Source organism: Micropterus dolomieu, linkage group LG12, assembly GCF_021292245.1.
Source record: "Micropterus dolomieu isolate WLL.071019.BEF.003 ecotype Adirondacks linkage group LG12, ASM2129224v1, whole genome shotgun sequence".
Taxonomy (NCBI): Eukaryota; Metazoa; Chordata; class Actinopteri; order Centrarchiformes; family Centrarchidae; genus Micropterus; species Micropterus dolomieu.
This window is the reverse complement of record NC_060161.1, coordinates 7,913,713-7,935,005: the sequence shown is the minus strand read 5'-3', so window position 1 is coordinate 7,935,005 and position 21,293 is coordinate 7,913,713. Positions and strand designations below refer to the sequence as shown.

The following is a 21,293-nucleotide window of genomic DNA, read 5'->3' as shown; positions in this document are numbered from 1 at the left end:
TTTTAGCTGTGATTTCAGCTGTCTAAAAAGTTTTTACTTTTACACAGTTTGCTCCTCTCTGTCCTGCTGTTCCTTTAGACATGTCTGAGCTAGCCGCAACCCCTCAACTTGCTCATGGACTTGCCTTTTCTGTCAAACCGTGATGTTTGGTCTGCGATGTTCTAGGGCTTATGGGAAATGCTGTTTGTTAAAAGCGATTTACCATCTTTATCTAAATATATGGAGTGAAATACAAAATATACTGGATTTTCAGGCTGGAACAGAACCTTTAATTTTTGGTTTCAATTCAGCTCTCTAAATTCATACCATAATTTCTTAAGGTGTTGGTGCATTTAACCGTTAGGAATATTCTTTCCTATTCGTCTGCTCTGACAGAAATAAAAGGAAAGGGGGAATCTAAAACAAATTCCAGTATCTAATTGGCGAGGTAAAATGTTTTCCTTTTCTGACATGAAAATCTCAGTGCTATTTCATGCAATGTGTAACCAGCCAGATTAGCTTGTGATCAAGCTAATGTAGTATAAGTTGTGTGCAAACTTGTTTCTTCTTTAACAATGAAATCAAAGCTTTTCTTGTCTGCTTTTATTGATAATCCATTATCCAGGCTGAGGACCCAGGCGTTTGCTAAACCTCAGTCCAGTTTCCTGTGAGCCAATTTCCAATCCTTGGAAAATTATCTTGACAACATCAGGGCCAGGATCAAGTTCCAGAGGGACATCAGAGCCTGTAACCCTCTCTTTCTGACCGAGACTCTCCCTCCTATTTTCAACACATTACTTACATTACCACTAGAGGGAATAGGACTCTGGACCACTATTACTGACCATTTAAGGATGGCTACAGGGCTATTTCTCAACACCCTTTTGGGAAATAGGATCATGCCGCCATTTTCCTCATTCCAAAATACAAACAAAGAGTCAAGCAGGAAGCCCCAGTGACAAGAGAGGTCCAATGCTGGTCTGACTAATCAGACAGCATACTGCAGGACTTACAGTTATGTCAACATGTTTACAGAGGTTGCCCTGGGATTTATCTGCAAACTGGTGGATGACTCTGTGCCTTCAGTCACAGTTAATAAATATCAGAAACTGTGGGTGGACAAAACCATCCATGACGCACTGAAAATATGCACCGCTACATACAACTCAACGGTGGCCTCTGGAAATATGGCTGATCCTTTCTGGCATACAAACTTGATCACTTAGATACACATTTTCAAGCTAATGGCACTTGTCCTATACTACAGGCCCACACAGTAGAAGACAAAGAGGCGAGGGCGATCTCGTTTTTGGACCATGATGTGAGGAAGGCTTTCAGGAGGGTAAACACCCAGAAGGCTGCAGGACCAGATGGCATCCCCGGATGCGTACTCAAGGCCTGCGCTGACCAACTAGCACCAGTTTTTATAGTCATGAAGTGCTTTGAGCAGCTGGTAAAAGACCACATCTGCTCCTCCCTACGTCTTTCCCATCTGGACAACACGAAGGGGAATCATGTGAGAATGCTGAAGAAGGATTGATTACAGCTCAGCATTTAACACCATAGTCCCCACCAGATTCATCACCAAAGTCATGCACCTAGGACTTCACATTACTTTGTGCAAATGGGTCCTGGACTTCCTGACAGGCTGACCACAGGCAGTAAGGGTGAGCAGGCACAACTTATCAACCATGTTATGATGTTTTTGTAGCTCTTTTGAAGAGCCAAATAAAGGTGGAATTTCACACACTAACATAGTACCAGTCTATGGGATGGACTTCTAAAGCAGATTATTTGAATATGTGATTTATTTTAGTAGTATCTTTTACTTCCACAATTTTTGTTCTCTGGAACAGGAAGCTGTATATCATGTTCTCATTTTTAGAGTGAGCAGATTCATAACTGAAGTGAGGCAGATTTCTATCAACAAGTCCTCCTTGATCAACAAAACAGGCAGTTTTGTGACCACCTTTCAGAATTATTCATATGAATAGAGCTGATTTTCTTATGTGGCACCCCTTATTGTCAATATGACATTGTTTGCTGGTGCCTTCCAAAACCACTCCAAAAGCCTCCCACAAAAGATTCATTTGACTGACTTCTGATCTGCCATTTTTGAGGTTGAGGTTTGGTTAGAAAGGAAACCGCTTGGTTAATGTTAAGGAAAGATCCTGGTTATGATTAAAATAATTCAACACTGACTGTAGGTGGGAGGGATGCAAGCATGGCTTTACTGTGTCACAGAGATGTTTCTTCTTGGTCCCCTACAGTAAGCCCAGGATGCAGGATGCAGAGGACTGTAGAGTTTGTGTACATGTGAACTTGCTTACAGCTAGCTCAACTAGCTTAATTTGTGGTCATAACAGCAGCTTTCTATGATGGAAAATTGCAACCGCTCTGATGCTAACTTAACAGTATGATGATGCAACGTGTTCTTATGTCAGTGCGTCATTACCAACGCTTCCAGACAGCGTGACAAAGCGTAATTATTTTCCCTTTACCCTTCAGCGTCCATATGAAACACCACCGTTCGCTGCATCTCAGAAACACAAAGGAGGCTAATGTGAGGCTGATGTGCACAGCTGTAGGGTTAGCTGGTCGACATGCAAAGAGTCAGTGACTTAGGTTTAGGCACTAACATTTCTGATGGTTATGGTAAGGGTAGGGGGATTCGGGGGCCTGTCAACACCTTTAACACAAACATAGCTAGCTAGCATATCTGGTCTGTACAAGACACACCCGGAGTTACTCCCACAGATGCTAAAGGGTAGCTTTAGCGTGAAATAACTACGCTTTGTCACTTTTTCTGAAAGCGCTGGTATTGGATGCCCTGAGATGAGAACGGTCTGGATGATGCAGGTTTTAAGTTATTAACATCATTTGCATTCTTCACAAACAATGTAATGAATGCACAAGATGACGTTTACTTACTTAAATCTGGAATCTGATTTATGAACATATAATAGAACATCCTTCATCCAACTTTGTGATATATAATATTTATTTTATAATAATAAGCCCATGCCATTGAAAACTGGACTGTGAGGTGTAATTCAGAGAACCTCTGAACCTCTCTTGTGAGATCTGCGCCTTGTGAGGAGACTACTCCAGGTGATGCTCCAGGTGAGTCTTCAGTGCAGTTTCTTTTTGATTTCCCCATGACCACTCGTCTTCGGATTCCTCCAGAGCGATTTGACTGTTAGTATTTGTTTATTACAATAAATAATTATTATTATTGTTAATTGGCTTACATTGGTGGGTTTTTTTTGTTTGTTTGTTTGTTTAGCTGCACGCCGCCATGTTTGAATTGCACCAAGTCTCACGAGATTACACAAACGCCGTGTCATCTCCTTCTCCTTTAGCAGGTACTCTCCCGGTGTATTTCTGTTTCTGATGGCAGATGGCACCTTAGCCTTTCTCCATACCTGTATGAATGTGGAGAAAGGGTTGAATGTGATGTAGTGTAAAGCGCTTTGAGTGGTTGGAAAGAGAAGAAAGGTATATACAGACCATTTACCAAATAAAACACAAAAAACAACACTTTTGGACCAGTCACAATGACATAACATGACAAGCTGATCCCAGTGTGTAGGAGAGCTGATTTTACTGTAATTGGTGCAGCTACATGAATAACAGCTGATTTTTGTCACATTTCTATAGAGAAAGTCTATCATCAGCTCAGTCCAACAAGTATTGTTGTAATAATGCAGCCATTAATGCTGTTGTTTTTCTGCTGAAAAACATTTAAATCCAGTCGAATGAGGGTTTATTGAGGTGGAGTTTATCTTCTTTTGTGGGGTTATTCTATTGTCATTTAACCTAATGTTGAACTATGGGGGAATTCACAAGCGAATCACCAATAATTTGCTCATTTGCAACATATAGGCTGGACCCAGACTTTAATGCTTCACTCTGATTGCACTCCTTAATGTGTTTTAGCTTTGTTGTAGAAACATTATTGGCACAAGTCCAACAGCCCAGCCAGCTGTTGCTTATGTCTACAAATCAGTAGAGACATCAGGAGGTAACAGGGAGAGGAGGGTGTGAGAGAGAGAGAGAGAAAATAACTTATTGCCCTACTGACAGAGAAAGACATGAACACACACACACACACACACACACACACACACACACACACACACACACACACACACACAGACAGAAAAGTCGCCCCTTGCTCAAAAACACACATTCACACAAGTATTGCAATCTGTTGTTAATCATCTCTGTGTCCATTTTCTCCCTCTACCCTCCTTCTATTTACCCATCATTACTTACACATATACCGGCCCAAACTGGTTTAAGAATAACTCCTCCTGCTGACTATGTACATACAATCAGTCCACTTCAGACATTGACATAATGAGGAGGGAGGTGAACATTTTCCCTCCTGTTTAAAACAACCTGTAGACCTACCTTCCATGACCCAAATTACTGTTTTGCTATAGGGGACTCAAAGTTATGTTATACAACCACTCCTATCAAAAGAAAAGTGGCTCAATGCCTAAAGAGACCAAAACAGAAAAACAAAGGAGTAATTGAACATTTGTGCATTTCTGAATTGAGCATACTGCGCTGAGCCTCAAAGACAGGAACACGGGAGGGCTGAGAGAGGACCTTCATCACGTCGGTAGGAAGAGCCGAGTGTTGTTGGGAGCGGGAACAGTGGTGATAAGGCAACAAAGAAATGAAAGCAGCCACGTTTCGGGTGCCCAAAGCTACATCAAAACACAGCTAGACCTTCCATTGTGCTCTGTATGGAGAACATAAATACTTTAATCGTAATTACGGTGTTCATGGAACTGAGGTAGAGTTGAACTAAGTTAATGGCCTCAGGGAAGAAAAATCAATAGCAGAGCTGCAGTTAATGTAATTATGCAGCCCTCCCTGGTCCTCTAAGAGACATCTGGAAAAACAGTGCTAGCATCTGGGGCCCGATGAGGGGCAGTGATTACACAGTACAGCAGACAACCTAACTCAATCAATAAAACACATGACTGCTACTAGACGAGAGGTAAGTGGCAGAGAGCAACGCTACATAATTACCCATACAGTGCATTGTTTTGATGGTCTACGGTATGAAACTAAAAGTTTCTTTGCTACCTCGTTCAACAAAACTTTAAAGGCTATATTATGTCAGATGTGTTTTCAGCTTTCCCTGCTGCCGCAAATTGGCCATTTTATTGGTCTCAGATCTGATGGATGATGCGATTTATGTTTGGCAGCAAGGTAAGATCTTAAGCAGTATTACTGTGCTTATTTGTTAAGGTCAGGTAGCTTCAGAGCCTACTGACAAGCACCTCCTCCAAAACATACACATCTGGGCCATGGCTGCTATGGAGATACCACATGGAAACAACAAGAGTTTGTTAAGCCCGGGCTGTTTGTGTTTTCTCCTACAAGTGTCTGATACTACCTGCATCGTGAAGCAGGTTTTAAAAAAGGCTGTTACCTTTTCCTTTTCAGTATCACATCTAGCAAAGTCATCTCTACTGCAAAGCTTCTGCTCACTGCGACCCCCAGCCTCTATAAAAGCGAATGAATGAATGAACGTAAACACAGCAATTACAGTGCAGGACTCTCCTTTTCAGTAATGAGAGATAATAAAATAGTTACCTGGTTGTAACTCTAGTTCTATGTATGTGTGGCCCCCATCACAAAGTAAACAAAGTTACTGAGGAATATAATTACATCGTGATATCGTGATATCATGCATGATATATCTTTTGGTGTTGCGGGGTGAAATCCATAACTGAACTATAAATCAAAATCTTGTCTGTAGATACCTATGATGGGATTACATTTAACCCCACGCATCAAGCATATATTCAGCTTTACTTTTAAACAAGGACAGATGACAAGCACACTTCAGCTAACCTCAAGCTGACAACATGCCGGGGTCACATTCTTTAACTAGGACAACCAGGAACCTCTACGTTTGTCACACTGGCTCTAATTGGCCCCAACGCCTGTTCATGGCCCCTCACCCATCTGTGAAGTGTGCTGTCAGCTCCCTGAGCGCCTGTCACTGGATCAAGGTTAATGACTTCTGCTGAAAACAAAAGAAGCAATGATTGCTTGGGGCAAATACAGTATATGTTGGTGGCAGCAAAATCTGAGACTTTGTGACCCCTTTGTGCAAATGTGGATGCTGATGTTCATAATTTTAATATTTCATATTATATATCATATGTGGTTTAATTCAAGGTTCTGATATGACCTAAAGAAATGGCATCAACTGCCATATTGCCTGCTTCAAAACCTTTGATATCTTAAGTTCTTGCATGAGACAGGAAGAATGCAAGTGTCTTAGCTTTCCTTAGACTTTATGTTTATCTATGAAGCTCTGAAGTGGCCCTGTGAAGAGTGGAGCTGAGAGCATGTCTTGGACATCATTTGAAGAACATAATTAAATGTCGTGGCACACACTGGATGGGCTATACAGACGCTGAAAGAAGTGGTCAAGGTGAAGTAGCCAGGTTGTGTCCAGGACCACATGGCTGTAATATTAAACAAATGTATAGCAAAATAGATTACATGAAAATGGCATAGTTAAGAGATGTACTTTAATGATCATGATAATAGACACCAACAGATCACAGAGCCAAAGCTTCATTAATGATAGTTCCACACTTCCAACATGCTGCATTTGGATGTTTTAAGGTCTGGCTGAAGATGCAGAAAGGCTGTCTAAGGGAGTCAACACGCTTGAAATGAACCACGTCTAAAGTTAAAGTGTTAATACCTTTACTGAATGGCCACACTCAAAGGGCAAAAAAACGCGTTCTGTCATAGCGAGTGGTGAGAGGCGATTCTGGAAGATATTCATGGTGTCACACCCGGTGAAAAGCCGACAGAAGTTCTTGTGTGAGGAATTAAAAAATTGCAGAGACGTTCCCTGCCTACTCTCTTAGCTCCATCCGCTCACTGCGTAAAGTGGGCACGCTTCTCAGATTGATGGTTTTGGGACCAACACAGGGTCGGCCAGCAAATCACAACATATTTCTACTGTTTACCCCGTGGTAACAGAGTCACAGCCCCCTGCGGTGTTAAAGAGTTGATTTTGGTTGCCTGCTTAGGCAGTTGGAACTAAAGGCATGAAGCTCACACAGCCAGACTGATCGCCTGACTTTCCTGTTTGTATTGTTCTGAAGTCTGCTGAATGTGCATTCTGTGGTATTTAGCAGCATCACTGGAATTAGCACAGAGGGAAATATCTAAAGAACATACAGTTATTCTATAGTACATTACACTAGAGAGGACGATGTGTTTGTTGAGTGCTTGTCCAGAAATTGGATCTGGGAAATGGAGCGACATTGTGAAAGCTGAAATTTCAAATGAAAGAGACATCAAATAACTGTGACTCAGCTTTTCTAGCCTCAGTTCAAATTAACATTCAAGGACATTTTCATTGCAACAAACTGCCTAGAATGCTAGCATGGTAAATATCCACTAAGTGAATGGAATAAATACAGGAAAACTCACAGACAGACTTTTGAAAATTGAAAACAGCAGCATGTTTGTAATTAAAACCTTCAAAAGGTTTGAATAAAGACCTTTTCATTGTTTTAAGAACCTCCTGACTATGTGTAGTTGCATTGTGGTGTATGATTTTTCTGTCTGAGGACGTGGAAAAGGTGTGTGAAGTGTGATTTGTGCTGGCGATCAGTCATCGTGGACTTAAGGCGTGAAGTGAAATGAGAGATGGCAACAAAGCCCTGCAGGACTGAGCCTTGGTCATGGTCTGTCTCAGACATTCAGTTTCAGAAGGTCACACTTTGACAGATGAGGCTACGCTGTCTTTGGGGATACAAACACAATGGTGAACAAGACTGTACTGTCAGATGCTACAGAGAGAGTCTGTGTGTCTGTGCAGATACACAACTGTCCAGAAACGAGGAGTAAATATATAATGTTTCATGGGCGCGCAGCTGCTCTAACAGCTCTTCCTTAGCACATGCCAAACAGGAAACACTACAGGGTCTGCAGGGTATACAGGCGTGGCAGGCCAAGGCTCACATCACCCAAACACCACCACCTGTTCTCTGTCTCACTCTTTTTCATATCTACTTCTCCAGGACTAACTTTCACTGAAGGTTTATTCTGTTTCCTCTGAGCTTCTCTAACCCTCTGCGGTGTCTTTCCCACACTCCTCACAGCATCTGAAGGACAACTCATTTCCTGGCAATGACTCATACGTCACTCCCCCTCCTCTCCTCTCCTCTCACCCCCTTCATCCCTTCATCCTGCCAGCTGAAGCGGATCCAAAGCGGAGTTGTTTTCTTGGGATTTTCCTCCGCAAAAAGGAGGCGGGCGCGGCTGGCTCGGAGCTGCCAGTCATCGTCTGAGCTGACATCCCGAGCTGGATTAGAGCAGATTAACAGAACAAAGCTCATTATTGATTTTAATCACTATTAAAGTGGAGACACTGTGGGGCTGCAGCCAAACTCAAAAGACTGGTTCCTGCAGAAAATCCATGCAGGAACTTGGATATTACAAGCCTTGCTAGAGTGCTTCAAAAGTGCTGTTCCCTCTAAACTTGTCTTTGTGGAGTCAGACTCTCAGAGGACTCGAGTCCTAATTAACACCTTGTCAGGTATGCCTGGAGTACAGCAATACATTTAGCTCAATGAGACACATTTGCAAGGATCTGCCTCATCATTATGTACAACGGATGGCATGTATTGCCCATTTCATTACGTATCATCCCAGGGTGGCAGTGTAATCAAGGCTTTCATTAACATAAAGAGAGCTTACACTTCATCTAGTAACTCTCAACAGAAAATTTGCAATTACAATGAAATGTGGTCTTTAGGTGCAATGCCAACATCCCGAGCTGTGTGTGAGATATACTGAGGCGAGGAGATAAAGCTGCTGAGCCCCACCAGTCAATGCAAAACTAATTGAATGATATGGCCAATTGTTTTGACATTATTAATATTTAATATATGGTGATTACCCTGCTGGTACTTCTTTAATAATGTACATGTTTGCTTAATTCTGTTTCCTTGCTTGTACAAGCTCACCACACACACACACACACACACACACACACACACACAGATTTGCAGCTGTGTAAACAGCGTACCTGTAATATTAGCAACCTACTTTCCAATTTGAAGAAGCTTTTCTAGATGTAATAAATTTGAACTGTGCAAAACTGTGTCAATTTCTAAATTTTACCGGAAGAGGAAACTGAAATAAATATTGATGGGAGAATATAACTTTTTTTTGTTAATGTATTCTTAGTAGGTTTTGAAACACACAAACCGCAAAGACGGGGACATACATAGGGAAATGAACTGACAAAAACGTATACAAATAAGAACAGTAACAACAATGATTTAAAAAAAGAGAGATTAAAAATAAATAAGGAAAAAAAATAAAAAAATAAAAAACCAAAGGGGAGAGTCCACAAAGTAGCCTTTCAAATATTTGATACACAATATCCATTACCCAGAGTCAAGGGGCATTTTCAGCTGGTTCACAAATAAAATAAAAGGCTGCAACGTCACATTTTGGGAACGGATTCCGTATAAAATGCATATCACAGGGTTTGATTCAAAGTGTGCAATGACCTCCTGAAAACATAAAATGTCCAATCTCTACAGTTGTAGTGAACTGACATTCAATTTCACAAGTGAGTCAAACACAAAATTAAACTATTGGCCGTTACCAATGTATGCATAACTATGTATGAGAAGCCTGTGTCCAGAGAACAACCTACTCCTCAATGTCCGCAAAACCAAGGAGCTGATCGTTGACACACACTCATACACCACATATCAGTGGAGCTGAGGTGGAGCAGGTGAACAGTTTCAGGTTCCTGGGAATCAGCATCACGGAGAACTTGACATGGTCGTTTCACATCTCCACGCTGCTGAAGAAAGCTCAGAAATGACTGTATTTCTTGAGGAAGCTTAAGAAGGCCAAACAGAGGAGCAACAGAAAGCATCCAGACTGGAAACATCACTAACATGGGATGTGCACGGCCCAGGACCAGAGGGCTCTGCAGCGGGTGATTAAAACTGCTCAGAAGATCATTGGTACCCATCTCCCAAGCATCAGTGATATCGGTGAGGTGAGGTGCCTGCACAGAGCCCAAAGGATACTAAAGGACAGTACCCACCCAGCCACAGCCTGTTCACCCTGCTGCATTCTGGGAAGAGATATAGAAGTTTCTGCTGCCACACCACCAGACTGCTCCAGTGATGATAGTTTATTTCTGTTTACCATTTTTAGGGGTCCAAGCCCGAGTGGGGCTTTGGAAGACTTGGAAGACGGAAGTTAAAAAATTACTAGTGTAATAAAAAACTAAACTGGTTACATGTCTAATATCAATAGTCATTTCTCAGTTTCTCATGTTGTAGCGCTCACCGAGTGTGCAGCTTTCACAGTGCTATGTTCCCTGTGGATGGAGCACCGGCCATCTCCCAGACAGACCTGGCTCGAACACCGTTCTCATTTGGAAGGAATCGATATTTACCTGTCGTCTACTGAGGAAATCAATTGTCAGTTGAAAAATGATACGGCACTTTCACATTTATGTTTGAACTTTATTTTATCACTTAAGTTCATCCATAAATACATTTCACTCATGTTATTTTACATCACATCCTAACTGTACTATACACTAATTGTCATTTACACTGCTTTTGCAGCTGGTACACAAGAAATCTTTATTAATTATTTTTCATTTTGTACAAACAGAAAATGAGGCAATCTGTGTGCATACAGACAGCAATCAAACTTGTCCGCTGCCAATTAAACTTCAAAAAGATGCTTAACTAAATAATCTCAACTCAAGATTGGTTTTGGAGTTGTTAACACATCTCACAGCCTTTGTCAGCAAATAGCAGGGGCTGCAATTTCTGCCCATATGCGACCATGTTATGACGTGACTTTACAAGTGACATTACATACATGATAACAACTGAGCCAGCTCCATTCACTGATTAAAACCATGAGATGCTGTGGAAATAACTGAAAATACCCCTAAGTGTACCTGCACAAGAGTTATGTAGCACAAAAAGAAAAATCAAGATTCTAAGTTCATTCTTGGCCTCAGTAGATCCATATTTCATGGATTTCCATTTTTTAAGGTTTAAGATTTAATACTTTTTTTGTTTGGTTTTTAAAACCTTCTTGGAGCTTCTCAACACCATACTCAAAATTAAAACACGGTGACTCTTTGCAGTTACTGTTTCTATATAGTTTCTACTATACTTATTTTAGTCACTTTTACAGTTCTCATTCCAAAAACCTGCTTAAAATGAGTTTGCAGTAAGGAACAGGGACACAGTTCATCTTTTCTGCATGCAGGTGGCTTTGGTTTATTGCTCATTACCTCAATCAGAACCAGCGTCAAGATGGCCACACGTGATTCACAGACGAAGTGCCAGCACATACTATGTCATCTGTCTGTTCTGGGTACAGCTCAGCCAGCACAGGCATGTCCAGGCTTAAGTCAGCCGGCATTCCAGGACACACACACACACACGCACAAACACACAGACACACACACACAGGCTTCCCCATTCTCATGCTCAATTTATTCTCAGGATCTGTGTGTAGGTCAGGATATCTATCGGTCGGGTTTGCGCTTTTCAGATATGGCATCCATACTTCGAGAGGAAAGTAAAAAGAATAGACATGAGAATATACTGATGGTTGAATACATGGAACATAAAGAAGAACAAAAGATGAAAGAACAAGCTTCATCATAACTAATAATGACTGTCGTGTTGTTTCAGTGTGATTAATGCTGTAGGTCAGGGGCGGGCACATCAGCTAACATGTCCGGTTAGCTCAGTCAGTAGTGCACACGTCTTTTAATTGGAGGGTTCTGTGTTTTTTCTCTCTTCAACAAATTAACAATGAAGAGACTGTTTCACATGCTCACAATAAAGCGACTGAGCTGATTTTCATTTCCGCAGCATCTCCAGGTAGAGGAAATTCCTGAGCATCTCATTCAGGAGAATCACGTTTCCTGAGGCTTCTTTTAGAGATCTGTCAAGCAAGCCACAGACTCTATTGAATGTCTTTCAGAACTTTTCAAAGTAAAAGCTCTTAATTCAACTTGAAATAAAGCATTGCTGCAAAAAACATTCAGCAGTGTTTAATTTTGTAGGCACAAGAGGAAGTGATTATGTCAGTAACTGTTTCTGTCATCACTGATATCTATTTCAGCACCAGGTGCTATCAAAGTATTTATTTATGGATTTAATTTGGCCCTTTTGCAGACCACTGCTGTAGGTGAAACCAATGTGAGTCGCACATTTTGAAACAAAAAGCACAGGGAGGCCTGGGAACAGGCACTGCACTAGAAGGAGATATTTCATTATAATTAGATATTTTACTCCTTACAAAAAGAAGATCTGTTCCAATTTTATGATGCTTTTATAATGTTAAAGAGATTTGTTTATCTTCTATAATACATTTGTGTTTGTTTTTTTTTTAATTTAAATGGATACATTTCACATGTTTTATACTTCCAGGAAATATAATCCAAATAAAAGTCCAACCCAGTTTGATAAATTATATAGTATGTGGTGCTTGTATCATGTACAATGACGACTTCACAGCCTCTCTTCAGGTGAGACTCTCATACTGCAACACTTGTCTTTGTAAAATGAGAAAATGAGTGAAGTTGCTAACCCTGCCTGTCAGCTCACTCTGCTCCATTATTCTGCATTTACCATAAAGGCTCAAACACGTGTGCACTCCAAATTTAGCTGCGGCTCACATGACTGCATTTACCCAAAGCGACTTACAATTGCTGTATATCAGAGGTCACACCCCTCTGTTGTCACTGTGGTGTGCAAGGCTTGTCGACCTCTGCCGTCTGACTGATCAACCAATTGGCAAGAAGTTTATCCCTTGAGACACCGCCCCCTCATTTGCATAATATGGCAGAAATGCATAGAGAAAGGGAAAAGAGGAAGACAGAAATAAATACTTTGGGGGATATAAATAGGGTAGAAAATGCAAAGGAAGAATAATACAGACAAAAATATTGAAACAAATGCATAAATAAATAAAATCTTTATCTCTTTGTAACAGGATGGTTATCATGGTAACAAGATCCATCCATCCATCATCAACTGCTTATCCTACAGGGGGGGTGATAACAAGATACGTTTATCAATTTAAAAAGATGTTGCTCTTTGTAATAACGTGCTTTTATTATTTTCTATTATAACAAGATATTTTTCATCCTTATTATTCAATCTCGTTTTACTCAGGTCTTTGTTGAATATATATATTTTTTCATCACAACCACATCTATTTTCTCCACCTTCCATAAGTGTAAAAGTACTGATCTTGGCCTCTAAACACCCTGCTTGTTCCTGGCCATGTTCAAGTCCTGTCCCAGTGGAAGGGGCCCAATAGATAAAATAAACTTAGTTTCCAGTAACATTCCCAGTAAGTCCTCCATCAGCAGAGCGATTGCTCCCCCAGAATGTGTCCCTCTTCCTCTGACCTACATTCGCCGGTCCAGACATATGTGCGATTTGCTGGGACTCAACTGCTGGTTTAAAATAAGCACAGACTCTGCCCACTCGCCATCCTGTATTACACACTGCGGCTCCCTGGCCCAGACTCCGTGTATTGTCAGTCAACTCTCTACGTTTACACATCCTCTCCATCTCATTCGTCACTGCCTGTCTGTTTCATGTATGTCATCATTGTCTCAGGTTCTGTCGGCCTGCCTAACTGTCTGTATCAGTTCCTCCTTTTGTCTCCTCTTACTCCAAGTCATCAGTGTGTGTTTCCAAGCAATTGGAATCCTATGCATCCACTATGTGTATGGTGCCTTTGACTGAAATCCTGAAATCCTCAATGTGCCACTCATTGAGGCCTCTCACACCTGCTCATCCCTTTTGAAGTCACATTCCTGCAGTGCAATGTGTCCCACAAAATGATTTAAGTAGACTATATTTTTATTCCAGTTGGATCTTCAAGTAAAGATTTTTTTTAAATCGTTACCACACCAACATCTTGAGCTGTAGCACACACACTGACAAGATGTCCACCTGCTGCCTCTCCTCACCCCCACCCTCCCTACTGACTGTTAGATACCCTGCAGGCAGTCAGTGGACATAAAGTTGTTACTGTGATGTAGAGACAGAGCTCAGTTAAAATGTTAGGTATGAAAGACAAATGGAGTTACTAATTAATAACGCGCCACTCTTAAAAACTTGCTCCAGTCTAGGTTGCAAAACTGGTTCTGGGACATGTACAGCTGAATCGAAACGTGTTTACTGCGTTATGCGGCCCTTCTTGTCAGGACCCGCCCTACTCTGCTTCTGATTGGCTAGTAGTAGCAACTCCCAACAAAGGACCAACAGAGTGAGGTGCTTAATTTTGTAGCTAAAATTGAGCGTTCAACAAACAGAAAAGAGGAGCTGCAGAAATGTGCAGAATGACAAAAATATGGTGTTTTTTGAAAATCAAACCATGTAAACCCATTCTGGTACAACCCCTAAATAAAAGTATGAACTTGGAAATGAGCATAATAAACCCTCTTTAAATAAAATGTATTTTGTTATATTATTCTATTGTTATATTATTCTAATGAGGATCTGTTAGGTTAAGGATCCCTGCACAGAGGGGATGCGTTCAGACATGTTCTCTCCACCTCCGGGCTTTGTAAGCATGTTAAGTGGTCTGCCTTGGGAGTCTCGGCACGTCTCCGGCTAATGTGCTCGCACCAGACAGAGCTCCCCTTGATGTTATCACAGGATCATCATAACCTCTGCCGGCCTTGAACCCTGTTCCACATTCCCTCCATGGATCACGGTGCTCTTGATTAGCCTCTCTCCTCATTGTGCCCTGAGGTGCGTCACTTACACATTCCCTGCTCTCATTACAAAGGAGCAAATAAGTAGCTAAAGCTATGATTCAAGAGCATGTCCTATTTATCTCACTTGAGGTGAATATGAAAAAGGTCCAAATGCCATTGGTTGAAACAGTCAGGGACTAGCAACCGTCCTTGACCGTCAAATAATGTGTGTAATGGAACATGAGTCCTTTTCAGCATCAGTGATTCATAGAGCTTTCTGTGCTGACCAACTGGGCTCACAAAATTGTCAGTCTATTCTTTGTAAAATAAGAGCTAAAATCTTTTAACTTTAGGATTATTGAGCTACCAACTGCTATTAGCACTAGCACATCCATATCCTAAAGCTATCCATTCAACCTTTAAAAAGCTTTCGAGATTTGGAAACATTTAGTAACCCTGAGCTAAAGACACAGCTGAGAGAGCAGAGGCATGATGGGAGCTTTATATCATCATCTTCTATTATCACTTCACTCAACATTATCTGTCTCCCAATGAATTTGTCTTTCTCAGGTGGAAGATAGAGGAGGTTTTTAAAGGTGTTTGGGCAGTAAAGATGGTACGAGAGACAGAATACTCACTGATTACGTTCCATTTGTAGCACCAGTTGGAGATCATTTGATGAGAGCACTATTTCCCCTCTGACTGGGTACACTTCCTGTCGGGTTAAGAAGAGAGATCAGATCAGGTCATAGCAGTTAAAAAGCTCGCCAGGAACACTCAGCTTAAATTGCATTTAAAAGCATCAAAGTGCATTTAAAACACCATTTTGACCATTTTCAGCCAGTGTTCAGCCTGCAGGGAACAGTCAACAAGTCAACAAGCTGCCCAAAGGCAATTAATTACCTGAGTGGAAAATAAATACATTTCATTCATCTATTCCCTAAGATGTATTTAAGAATAAATGTTTTTTCCAGTATTTCTTTAATAGATATGGGAATACATGTTCAAACTACATTCTGATTAGAGCTGAAACTAATCATTTTTTTTCTCTACTGTCTATGGGCAGGCAGGGAGACTGCTTCACACAACATGCTGGAAACTCAGGTAAACTCCCACTGCAACGTTACAGTAATAGTTTTATCAGCTGCAGGTTGAACTAATCAGTGCTCGTTACATGATCATGTTACATTTACTGCATTTAGCTGATGTGCTACATCGTTAGCTCGCCTGCTGCTTTCAGTAACCATCTTTACTATCTGTGAATCTGTCTCCGGAGGCTCAGCAATATCAGCACAGCTACATGTTTTGGATGATAACGAAACGGTTAGTGAGCTGGACTGAATATTATAACGAGATTGTGTCACACTTTATAACAGTTAGACTGCAGTCAGTAACTTTACTATAGTGTCAGTGGATGGCTCTTCCTCTGGGTTGTATAGCATGTGGGTCACGTTAGTTACAGCGACTGAGAGGTGGAGAAGCTGTGTACCTGAGTATTGGTAAAAGGCAATAAATCTAAACTGAACGTTACAAAGCAAACAGCGCCAGGTCCGAGCTAACGTAGCCTAATGTAGGACTGCATGTTAGCTGCCGTGATGTCGCTGTAGTACCAGAGAGACTCGGGAGCGCGCACAGGGCTGAATCCGACCCGGTGTCCCCACATTAAAAGCAGAATAGTGGCTGATGCAAGCAACGGTGAAAACAAGCGTGTGCTTCATTTCTGAGTGAGCCCATTGACAATAAGACAATGAAAATTTGATTTATTAAAGTCAAAAACTTACAGATAGCCCCTTTAAGTATTTATATAAATAATAACGAATTTCTTCCACTACTGGCATCTCTGCAGAGAAAACTATTTGAGGCCCAACAGTTTCATGCTCCCTTTAGAAATCCTCAATTTAAAAATTGTTTTCTTTCTTTCTATTTTAGGACAATACAGTTTACAGATACAGAGAGGTGAAGTGGTGAAAACATATTGTCACCAATTCAGTTTGCCCTCCATAGGTGAGCCTCTTTAAAATTCTGTACCTTATTGCTGATTGAGTAACAGCAGTTCTGCAAAATAACAATGATCCACAGAAAGTTGTGGAATCCCACTAGCAAAAAAACAAGTTGAAGAGGTTAACAAATGTGTTTCTTCTTGTGCATAGACGGAACCCCCGTGTTAATACAAAGAATAATTGGCAATGAAATTATACATTCCCAGGTCAAACTAGTCCTATGCAAATGAAGTGTTGTCAGCTGTGGTGTAGCAGTCTTCCTTAAAGCAAACCCTCACTGTGCTGCATTCTACTTTTCTACAGACAGGGTTTGCTTTAAGGAAGACTGCTGCACCATAGCTGACAAGAGCCTGAAACACCATAAACTCTTTACAAGCACTGTGAAATCATTACACTTGTCGACTGAGAACATCCTTCGCCCCCAAAAAAATAAAAAAGAGGAATAGTGCGACTGTGTGTTTCTGTCAGAATGATCTGAAGTGACACTGCATGCCTGCTAGTCCTACAACAGCATCAAACAGACAGCTTCCTAAACCGTATAGAGCTGGGGTGGTATGTTTAATGCTATGTTTAATAACTATATGGGCGTGTGGCCATCAGTGAACTGCCGTGACCAGTACCTCCCACACCATGTGTTCTTTCAGTCACCAGCAACAGCTGTCTTGTCAGATTAAAATGTCATAATCTTTCATATTTTCTTGCTCTCTACTTCTTAGAATTCTACATTAGGGGTGACAGACTGCAGACGTCATTCATCAACTTTACTTATTCAGTTTTGTGTGTAGACTTTCCATACGCTAGTTTGCACATGTAGAATCAGTTTAATACATTTTTTGGCGTGACAGTGACAATGTGCGTACATTTAGTCTGCGTTGAGGGTGCAGGCCAAAATGACCCAAATCTGATTTCCTTTCTGAAATCAGACTCAGATCAGATTTTCTTTGTGAATAGCCTGTCACATGAAATCAGATTTTTGGATTTGAGCCAATTTCATAAGTGGTACAAGTCAGATACAGGTCCGATTTATTTTAAAATAAGACTTCAGTCTGGACAGTCAGAGCCACCTAAAATCCACCTGGTTGCAGGCTATCTTCTGAGTCACTTGCATGCTACTTGTCTGGTTGGAAACAGTACAAAGAGAGAGAGGGAGTAGTATGGATTATATGCACTGTGGGACGTCGTATTATTTTCTATTCATTATTATTGATTTATTGATCAGGAGCACGGCTGCTTTAATTCAAACGGTTTCCCTTTATAAACCTAGACTGTGTGTGAGAAGTTTAGGATGCGTAGAAGAACACAGAACATTAATTAACATTAGATCCTGACCCATCCTGTCAGCATGTCAAGAGATTTAAACAATAATAAAGATAAATAAAGTTATGCTGCTGTGCCTCGTACGTAAATGCGCACAGTGGCTCTCTGAATGGGAAGATGCTTCACCCTAATTCACCCATCCGCAACCCACCCGCTATAAATCAGGAACTTCATCTTTATTACCCAGCCCAACGATCTGCAGATTATCTGTGGTGCCCGCGGATGTCACTGGGGCCTGAAGACAAACATACATCCTATACACCATGTTTGCTGCAGTAAAAATGACATATCGGAACATGTTCAGATGAGTTTTCTTTTTAAATAAGAAACTTCTGGACTCTGAAATAAAAAGCTGAACAAGAAAATTATTTCTTTCAAGGTGCAATTAAATTATTTTAAATTTACATTGAGTTCCTCCTAATTATATATGCAGATAACTATGGCAATGCTCAATTTATGTGCAACATTCTGATTTATTTTGTCCCAATATGGCAATTTTTAAGGATTTAAATCCATTGCAACTATCATCATTATCAGAATTCATTATTATCAGAACGATTTTCTTTAATGTCTTGTTTAGCAAGGTGAGCAACTTTGGGATGAATAAAGTATTTCTGATTCTGATAATTACAGGATTGCATGACTGAGCACCTGCAGCTCCAGACGGACACTATTTTACATCTGGGAATGATAGTGAAGTGGTTTAGTGCCCAATGTCCATATGTGTCTAGGCCTGACAGTTACAATGATCGCCTGAATGCAATTATTTGAGCTGACTGCAATCATTTGGCACAATCGTTAAGAATTCACAATTCATTTTAAGCCAAGTACATGAAACAAACCTAAATGCCATATTTCCTTTTGCTTTCCTGATTGTTTTTCACAGTTTGACCAGCGGCCTTTTAATTATGTAATTTCATTGTGCGTTCTTCTGCAGTGGTTTAATGGCACCTGACTGAGGATTGAGTGCTCCTAGCAATTTAGATATGCTCAACTTATTCAAATAAGAAAAATATTTTCATAATGGTATGGAAACACACATTCATTGGCATTTTCTTTTAGCATTTTTTTTTTTTTAATTAGGTTCAAATTCAAAAGGAAACATGTCTAATTTTAGTAATGTTGCAACAATTAGAATTTGGATTTGGTGCGTTTCCAACAGCACAAGGTTCCAATGTCAGGAAGAAAACATGGGATAAAAGAGCTTGGCTGTCTAGACCTTACAGCTTTTGGGAAAGTTCTTTTGTTTCAGCTCATTTGAGACCATATTTCTTGTTTTCCTTTGCAAGATCATGACAGAGAGGGGTCTCTTTATTTATGACATATCTCCACTACAGGTGCAGCAGTGCGTTTGACAGCTCTGTGGAAAGGAATATTGGAGATAATTTACAGACAGTCTTTTTCTGCTTAATTTCAATATGTTTAAACCCAAGTCCAGAATTGTTGTGCAGTGTAATGGGACCAAACAACTGATCTGTCATGTAGTATTTGCTACATCATTATTTATGTGACAAACGTGTTTCTATTGACTTTTTGTCACAAAGTCTTTATGGACAAAAGGGGGAAAAAAACTTTTTAAGCATCATTGTGGAAGTACTGTCTAATTTTGTTGCTTCCATCCAGCTTTTCTAATTACATATTTTGCATAAAGTTACGGTGGCTATGTGTTTCCCAGTTGCATTCCTTCTGAACATAAAATCCAGCTTCCTTCTACATTAAACATCTTGAACCATCTTTTCATGACATTTGGCAGGCCTACAAAACAGTTGTAGAACATGCACATGCACAAACTATTTAAAGAGATCACACTAGGCTCAGGTTTACATGGTTTAATTTCCAACACCATATTTTTCTCATATTGCACATATTGCTGCAGCTCCTCTTTTCACCTTGTGTGTTGAACACACCATAGAGAATGAAGAATCTCACTTGTATTCAATCTTTGTTGGTAGTTGCACATAGTAAGGCCATTGATCATAGAGTCTCTTTATGTAAAACAGCCTATGTGCACAAACCAGCACTGAATTCCAAGGAATTATGTTTATATTGGTAAATTCTGCACAACATTCAGTATCAATATATAACGCAGTGTGCCCCTTACATAGAGAAAAGAAAGGTTGTTGAATTCAGCGAGGTGGATGGACATGTTGCTTTACTGATTTTCATGCAGGAGAAATAGAGTTTGCGTTCTCTTGAAATAATTTACTACACCACGATCTAACCATCGAGTGGGATTAACTGACAAATGCCAGGTCTTATCTGTATTCTCTCTTCTTTCTATCTCCCATGTCTGAGCATGGCTCCAAACAAAACAACCCATTGTGAATTCAAGACCATTCTTTCCCTCATCATTAAACTTGTCATTCCAACATCAAGTCACACATGCTCAGCAGATGCACTTCCACTTCTCTTGCATAATTTTCAGCTACTTAGTTGTGAAACTTCCCTTGCTCCAGTTGAAAAATCTTGCTTGGTCACAGAGGGGTCACAGTGTGTGGTGAGAGGGAAGTGTGAAAAGGGGGACAAGGTGAGAAGGGAGAGTACTGGTGACAGCCGCTGTTAAGAGTGTCAGGATTTACATAAAGGAAGGAGAAGTTACAGAAGTGTGAAGTGTCAAGAAGGCAATTTTGCTTCAAACAAAGTGCCTGTCAGATAATCTAACAGTTTAAGAAACCGCTTCCTGCTGGTGGAATTGGGGAAGACTGTGTCTCCTGTGTTTTCCGGAACAGACAATCCGATCACTATTCAAAAACAATGTGTGCTGAGGTGAGAAAGCAGGGGGGGTTTAAACTTCTCAATTAAGCTGGTTTATGCAAAACCATGAATGTTTTTAAGGAAAGACTGTCTGAAAATGTGTGCTGTTATATAAATGATTATTGCATTTTCACCCCGAGTTTGATTGTGGTATGTCACTTTTGCCCTAAGACGCCATACAAACTAATTCTCTAATTTAAGAAGGAACACCTTAGACAAGTGGAGGTCCTAAGGGCTTTGAGCACTTGTTGGATCATCCGAAAACCCCTTTCTAGAGGCACATCATTTTTCCTCTCGGAAACAGGGAAAAAGGCCTATTGTCTTAGCCTCCTCCTGTCACAGTGAGCCAAGCGCAGACACAGGAAACAAAGGATTGGACCCTATCGCAGGTTACCAGGCAGAGCAGGTTCAGTTTTAAGGTGTTTATTAATTATTACAAAAAGAACCAAAAAGCTTAC

At 40.6% G+C, this 21,293-nt stretch overlaps 1 protein-coding gene across 1 annotated transcript in view; it reads right to left on the bottom strand.

Moving 5' to 3' along the window:
• The window catches only part of adam19a (ADAM metallopeptidase domain 19a), a 219,235-nt gene that overhangs the window by 111,577 nt on the left and 86,365 nt on the right, over window positions 1-21,293 (bottom strand). Inside the window, exon 3 of the mRNA XM_046064116.1 lies at window positions 15,403-15,479. Coding sequence (XP_045920072.1) covers window positions 15,403-15,479 — 77 coding nt within the window. The remainder of the gene's footprint in view (window positions 1-15,402; window positions 15,480-21,293) is intronic.